We start from the raw sequence: 7,541 nt of genomic DNA, 5'->3' as shown, positions 1-7,541 counted from the left end.
TAGAAAAACGCAAACTTGCATTCATGTTAAAAGCATGTCGTTATGCCAAGAAAATACTACGGATTCATTGAAAAGAAAACTGGATCTCAGTGATGATAACTTTGCTAGGGCAAAACGGTTGAATTTAAATACTCTTGGAAATCCACTTACGGTGATAGAAAATTATATACGGCAGTTAAAACCAGGTAAGACTAAGTTTTAATAAGCGGCTAAATTTCTATTAACATATCTAATTTTGTGACAGTTGGTATTGTTCTCAATCACAAGAGGAATAGCGATGGGCTACCTCTATTAGAAGTATCTGGAGAAGATTGCGCAGTGTCAATGTCAAATTACAGTGACTCAATTAATTTTTCCATCAGCCGGAGTCATGACAATTACTACATTATTTAAAACTAGCTCCCACTTTGTAATTTACGATGGTGTAAGTTACTGTTTCCACGAAGTTGACAAAGGCTTAGCAGAACTAGGCAATGATAGAGTTTTTTGTCCTGGGATAGATGAGGTATTTAAGTCTAAACAATTTTGAATCTTATTTGCTGCATAACTAACATTCTCGTCTTGGCAGAATGAGTGTTCCAATTTCGACATTAAAAACCTGGTAAAGATAGATTTTCCATTCAGACGATACCAGTCATCAGATTGCCTTGTTTGGTTTACACCACCAACAAATGTTCCAAAAGATGAACTGAAATGTAAACATTTCCAATGTGGAAAGTGTCGATATCTTAGCCGGTAATAAGAAATTATTAAATCCATAATTAGAAAAGATTCAGCTACCTGTAGTCTATCAATAGTAGATAGAAAGTACCGAATTGGGGCCACTGGCGTCAGACAGTGCCAGATGGCACCAATAAATATGGCGTCAATGGGCGCCCACATCATTTTTCCTCTTATGGCGCCAGTGAATCAAACATTTTCCCTCCAATCTTGTTGTGGCGTCAGTGAAACGCACATGACGTGTATGGCGTCAGTAAATTAATCATGGCGTCAATGTTAGGCTTAAGCGTCATATTCGGCAACGTGGTAAATAACCTTTGTCATACACGTGGTTTAAACGCCATGTTCACTATAAGAACATGATTGGTCTAAAAAGAGCGCCATGTTTACATGGTCAGAAAGTCACGTGACATTAAAGTATAAAAGACGAGGACGGTTTAAAGATAAGACATTCTATATCCCTCCTTGAAGTGCCGATCCAGATCTGAAAATGTAAGTATAATTTCCAATAAAATCTTAGTACTATAATCTTGGTTTGTATCACATTTAATGTGATTACCATATTTAATGTGAATATTTAGGGACAACTCCAACGTGTTCGAAATTTCTTCTACTAAATCAGTCAGTGTGACGGCAGACTGTAGGATTAGACTGGGAATGACCGATGGCTCAACTGGGATCGTATTAAGCGAGGAGGAATATATGCAACTTTACGGAATGAAGGACATCATAAACGGATTTTTCGAGAAGGACGACGCCCTACCCACCACGTGCTTTTTCGAGGGATCGATGGACAAGCGAATTCAACTTGTAACTTATCAGGATAGGAAGATGTTAAATATTCGCCAAGTGATCCAGGGTCAAGGAGCGAACTACGGAATCCAATACCCGACTAGGAATGGATTTGCCATAGGACCATTCCTATGGGAGAAGCTATTGGAAAAACACATTCAGGTGACGACATTCATTACCGAAGCGAAACGTGTGGAGAGTGCGATTAAGGGAATAGTAATACAACAACTAACTGAGGGAATAAAGAATTCGTGCAACGGCTGCATTATCGACCATCCTTCACAATTACAGCATGACTGTATAATGACGGAATGGAGTGAACGTGTAGATGAACATTATTCTAATGCCGTGTCTAATTTAAATATCGAGCTGATAGTTAATATTTTTAATAATTCCACTTTCTTAAGTTTTCAATTCTGTAAGCAAATCGTTTCTCTAAGTGTATGCAACTCTAAAAAATTCTTGTAATACATTGAATTTAAATAATAAAGATTCAAATTTAATACTTTTTCATTTACCTAAATATAAGCCTATTTCAAATTTTAGGAGTTATTCATATTCAAATTTAATACTATATAACTAAATATATAGGCATATTCCAAATTTTAGGAGTTATTTCAACTTAATACTTCTAAATATAAACTTTAGAAATTATTTCAACTTAAACCAATTTCTCTTTATTGATAGGCCTATTTCAAGGATAGGAAATGTAAATAACAAGGTCGGTGAACGCGAATAGAGAAACTCGGACGGTAAATAAACGGTCTATATCAATCATGATAAGCGCCTGTAGGAAACTCTGGCGCTGAGTTTCGACATGGGATGATAACTGGGGTTGCAATGTTAGTTTATGATAGGAAACTTGTAAATAAACAAACTAGATTGAAACTTGGCGTGAATTTCGAAACATGGTGTGGTTTTCGAGGTCGGTGAACGTGAATAGAGAAACTCGGACGGTAAATAAACGGTCTATGTCAATAATTAGAAATCATGATAAGCGCTTGTAGGAAACTCTAGCACCGAGTGTCGACATGGGGTGATAGTTCGGGTTGCAATGTTTGTTTATGCTAGGAAACTTGTAAGTAAACAAACTAGATTGAAACTTGGCGTGAATTTCGAAACATGGCGCGGCTTTCGACTTGACGCCAACGGAAAAACCCATATGATAGTTCGGGCAAAGATGGACGACGCCAAGAGGCAAGAGTATAAAAGCCCGGCACGTGTCCAAACTCAGTCACTTTTGTTCCTGACTTCAGACGAGTTCCATCCTGCTCCTTAGTTGCTTTATAGTATTTTTCAATACTTGGTAACATTTGCTGTTGCAAGTTATTTTGCAGAGGGTAAGAAAAAAATTTACGGGCTAGTACCGAAATTACTTGTGATTTTTACAAGTACTTGCGATTTTTCTGAGATTATCTTTATCTCATTCATTCTTTGAGAATGTTTAAGTGTAATATTTGTGAGTGTTCATACCAAGGGTACAGGGAACTTTTGAGACATAAAAGGGAGAAACACAAGGGTGTTAAATACCCATGCACGCAATGTCCCGCCGTTTTTACCAGACTTGCGAATTTAACGTTACACGCGGCTGCCCGACACTCTAACTTTAAGGTTCCACACCCCCTCATGAACAATGCGGGCCCATCAACTTCTACCTTTGTCCCATTCTCGGAACCATCAACTTCTACCTTTGTTCCTCCTGCTATCCCATTCTTGGGTCCATCAACTTCCACCTTTGTTCCTCCTGTTATCCCATTCTCGGGCCCCTCAACCTCTACCTTTATCCCTCCTGGGACGCAGAGGCCGAAACGGTCCACGTCCGACCCATCCACTCCTGAGACGAAGCGGCCGAAACGGTCCACGTCCAACCCTATTCCTTCCTCTGTTTTCGGCCCCCTTTCCGGCGTCACTCGAAGGGTGTCGTCGGACCTTTCTCCCGAAAATCTAGATGAACTGTCCGACGATGGGAATCGTGCCTTGAGCGAGTTCATGGACCGAGAAGAGGGTGTCATCAATGGATCTCTACTGGGAACTCCTCCATCCGCCGTTTGCGAAAATCTGGATGAGCTGTCCGACGATGGAAATCGTGCCCTGAACGAGTTCATGGACCAGGAGGATGACTTCCCAGCCCTTTCCAGCCAGGAGAACCGCGACATCCATCGCTTTATGGATCAGCAGGAGGAATCAAGAGCAGGAGGAGGAACCCATCGTTGCGTCACCGGAAGTTCCTCTTCACGACGAGCTGGAGGAACTGGAAGTACTCGGTAGGGCTATTTTTTGTGCACGTTTCACACCCGTAGCGACTGAGACAGACGTAGAGCTGTACGTAGGTAGACATAGGGCAGCGATCGAAAATTACTTGCGTAATAAACTGGCTAGGGATAGAGGGATTAAGTGGTATTTAACTGTCAGGTCTCGCTACACCCGTCAGTTAGCCGACACTGACGAGGAAGTAGAAAATTTAATTTATCATAGAACCCAACCTTACTATTTTGAACTCCGACGTTATCCCCGGACAGATAGACTTTAGTATTAGGACTCTGAAACGTTTAATGGAGGAGTACGAAGCGCAAGGTAGCGGGTGGGTTTTAGATAAAATTCTCTTCCTGCAGATTAATATCATAGCGTACCTCCCGCTTCACGGGGGTACGTACTTTGAAACCCCTAAAAGTCTTCTAGCTAAAAATGCCCTATTAAATGTGCAAAATACAGACAATAAGTGTTTCTTATGGTCAATTTTGGCACATTTACACCCTGTTAACCATGGGAACCACCCCAATCGTGTAACAAAGTACCTAGAGTATAGTAATGAATTGGACATGGCCGGTATTACGTTCCCCGTGGAATTAAATACCGGTAAATTAGAGAATTTCGAACGGGTTAATAACCTTTCGATTAATGTATTCGGATACGAGAAAGAGGTCTTCCCCCTTTACGTGAGTTCCAACAGAGTTGAGGAACCACGCCAAGTAGATTTATTGCTATTAACCGAGGGTGAGAAGAAGCATTTCTGCTTAATCCGAAGCATGAGTCGACTTCTAGCGAGGGCGTTCACCGCAAACGGGCACACGAACTATTATTGCCGCTATTGCCTGCATCGATTCTCCGGTGTAAACTCGGAGGAAAACTACAAGGACCACATCAAGGAGTGCAGTATACACGGCCCCCAGAAGATCGAGATGCCAGTAAAGGAACCTATTCTGGAATTCAAAAACGTCGCATGGCAACAGAAGGTAAACTAAAACTTTTGTTATTTATCAGGGTATTTTGAATAGCGCGCCAAAATAGTTTACTGAGGCTAACGTTAGACGGCGCCTATAGCAAGATAAATAAAGCAGACGATAAGATGCATGGGAGAGAGAGAATGTTTTGTTTACATTTTATCTAATATAGTTTTCTTTCTATTTTTCACAGGTTAAATACGTCATCTATGCCGATTTCGAGTCTATTCTCCGTAAAGTTTACCGATGCGATCCCGATGTCGACCTCTCTTCAACCACGAAAACTTCGCAGCATATCTCCTGTGGGTTTAGTTATGTCATTGTTAGTCACGACGGTACAGTCTCTAAACCAGTTACTTATCGAGGGATAGATGCCACGGAAAAGTTTTTAGAAAACCTTTTGCGTGAAGACGCGATTATTCAGCGTAAGATTAAAGATAACGCCCCCATGAATCTATCAAACTTAGAAAAGGCGCAATTCACCTCGGCCCAATCTTGTTACTTATGTAACAAGCCTTTCACTGTAAATGACTGTAAAGTTCGTGACCACGACCACACTAACGGAGCCTACAGGGGAGCTGCTCATAATTCGTGTAACCTGAAACTGAGGGACCGGAATTTCGTTCCGGTCTTCATGCATAACTTATCTCGTTACGATGCTCATCTTATCATGGACAAAATTGGATTGGTCAAAGATCACAAGATTACGTGTATCCCCACGAATTCCGAAACGTACATTTCGTTTTCTCTGGGTAATTTACGATTCTTAGACTCAATTAGGTTCATGCCGGCATCGCTAGAGACACTCGTATCGAATTTGGCTCGGGGAGGAGCCGATAAGTTCAAGTGTTTAAACTCTGCCTTCAGCGCTGACGAAGTTCCGCATCTTTTGAGGAAGCAGGTTTACCCCTATGACTACTTCGACTGCGAGACTAAATTCGACGAGACCGAGTTGCCACCCAAGGATGCCTTCTTCAATTCCTTAACTGACGAAGAGGTTAGTGAGGAAGATTATTCTCAAGCTCAAAAGGTTTGGGAAAAATTCCAACTCACTAACCTCGGTGAGTACCATGATTTATACGTTAAGACCGACGTTCTGCTCCTAGCGGATGTTTTTGAAAGTTTCAGGGCTATGTGTCTAGAATATTACAAGTTAGATTGCGCGCATGCATATACAGGTCCTGGTTTCGCTTGGCAAAGCGCACTTCCCATGACCCAAGTGAAATTGGAACTACTCCAGGATCCAGATATGCATCTCTTTATTGAGAAGGGTATAAGAGGGGGCGTTTCTTTAATTACACATAGACTAGCCATAGCCAATAATAAGGATCTCCCCGAAACATTCAACCCGGCAGACGTAGCTCTTACATTACCTACCTAGACTGTAATAACCTTTACGGCACCGTAATATGTCATCACCTGCCGATGAGAGGATTTCGATGGATTCAACCATGTCAAGATTTCACTCGTGAAATTATCTTGAATCACCCAGACGATGATCCTCAGGGATTTATCCTGGAGGTGGATCTTGAGTACCCGGAAAGTTTGCACGAAGAACATAATTGTCTACCCTTAGCACCCGAACGTAGAGTTATTAACGCGGATGAGCTTTCACCGTATTCGATTGAACAGTTGAACAAACTGAAAATTAACGTACAGGATAGCCTTCCAAAGTTAGTTCCCTCGCTCTACAATAGGGAGAAATATGTTCTCCACTACCGGAATCTCAAGTTTTACATCGCTAAGGGGATGAAATTGGGGAAAATCCATCGAATACTCACATTCGAGCAGGGTGCGTGGTTAAAACCATTTATCGAGTTCAACACGGAGAAGAGGAAGCAGGCAGTGAACGACTTTGAGAAGGATTTTTTCAAGTAGGCCAACAATAGGTACGCATCTACGCTACGCTAAGTTATTATTTCACACGTAAATTAATCAAAATTTTCATCTATTAACAGTGTTTTCGGGAAGACGATGGAAAACCTCCGCAACAGGATCAACTTTGATCTTGTCCAGACCCGGGAGATGGCAATCAAGAAGGCCAGTTCACCGACATTCCAGAGGTTCACCATCTTCAGGAACGAGCTGGTCGGGATCCATCGTCTGAAGAAATCCCTCAAGTTGGACCGACCCATATACACCGGTTTCGCCATCTTGGACCTCTCAAAGTTGGTCATGTACGACTTCCATTACAACACTATGAAGGCAAAATACGGCGACGACCTCAAACTTCTTTTTACCGACACAGGTATGATTTTTTAAAAACGTTTACTAGATTTAAATCCTTTTTTCTACTTTCAATTTTAACTAATTAAATGTTTTTTACGTATAATTGCAGACAGCCTGACCTATCAGATTTTCACCGACGATTTGCCCCGGGACTTTGCCCAGATGAAGGAGATGTTCGACTTTTCCGCTTACCCCAAGGAACATCCTCTCTTCAGCGAAGAGAACAAGAAGGCCCTCGGAAAGTTCAAGGACGAACTCAAAAGCGTCCAGATTCAAGAGTTCTGCGGCTTGCGACCGAAAATGTACAGCATCCTGTCGGCAAAAGGTGAAAAGAAGACGGCGAAGGGAATCTGTCGTCGCGTAGTCAAAAAGAAGATACGTCACGCTCAATACAAGGAATGCCTGCTTCAACGTAAACTCACCACTGAGGAGATGAAGAGGATAGTCAGTGTTAAACACGAACTATTTTCCATCACTCAGAAGAAACTCGCTCTTAACCCCTGCGATGATAAGAGATTCATCATCGATGGGGTGTCTACATACGCTCATGGTCATTTTAAAATTAAGGAATAATTCCAA

The 7,541-nt window shown here is 41.7% G+C and overlaps 2 protein-coding genes across 2 annotated transcripts; both read left to right on the top strand.

Annotated features, from left to right (window-relative positions):
* Positions 1-3,711: 3,711 nt before the first annotated feature.
* Positions 3,712-6,611, top strand: LOC149656753 (uncharacterized). The gene is made up of 3 exons (XM_089844622.1): positions 3,712-4,745; positions 4,927-6,004; positions 6,115-6,611. Exons 1-3 carry the CDS (start codon positions 4,065-4,067, stop codon positions 6,609-6,611), a joined length of 2,256 nt encoding a protein of 751 aa, XP_089700748.1. The 5' UTR covers positions 3,712-4,064.
* A 60-nt stretch (positions 6,612-6,671) lies between these two features.
* Positions 6,672-7,541, top strand: LOC149656752 (uncharacterized). Its single transcript, XM_089844533.1, has 2 exons — positions 6,672-6,981; positions 7,072-7,541. Exons 1-2 carry the CDS (start codon positions 6,708-6,710, stop codon positions 7,533-7,535), a joined length of 738 nt encoding a protein of 245 aa, XP_089700659.1. The 5' UTR covers positions 6,672-6,707; the 3' UTR covers positions 7,536-7,541.

The sequence above is a fragment of the Phalangium opilio genome, unplaced genomic scaffold (genome assembly GCF_054372755.1).
Source record: "Phalangium opilio isolate 3A_F unplaced genomic scaffold, DU_Popi_V2 ptg000077l_1, whole genome shotgun sequence".
Taxonomy (NCBI): domain Eukaryota; kingdom Metazoa; phylum Arthropoda; class Arachnida; order Opiliones; family Phalangiidae; genus Phalangium; species Phalangium opilio.
The sequence above is the reverse complement of the archived record's forward strand: the minus strand, read 5'-3'. Positions and strand labels throughout refer to the sequence as shown.

Bases quoted from the DNA above. Each gene is read 5' to 3' on its own strand.
- LOC149656753 (XM_089844622.1), top strand. From the start codon at position 4,065: ATGGAGGAGTACGAAGCGCAAGGTAGCGGGTGGGTTTTAGATAAAATT. The intron at 4,746-4,926 runs GTAAACTAAAAC...TATTTTTCACAG, and splicing joins ACGTCGCATGGCAACAGAAG to GTTAAATACGTCATCTATGC. The intron at 6,005-6,114 runs GTATAAGAGGGG...TTACCTACCTAG, and splicing joins GCATCTCTTTATTGAGAAGG to ACTGTAATAACCTTTACGGC.
- LOC149656752 (XM_089844533.1), top strand. From the start codon at position 6,708: ATGGAAAACCTCCGCAACAGGATCAACTTTGATCTTGTCCAGACCCGG. The intron at 6,982-7,071 runs GTATGATTTTTT...GTATAATTGCAG, and splicing joins ACTTCTTTTTACCGACACAG to ACAGCCTGACCTATCAGATT.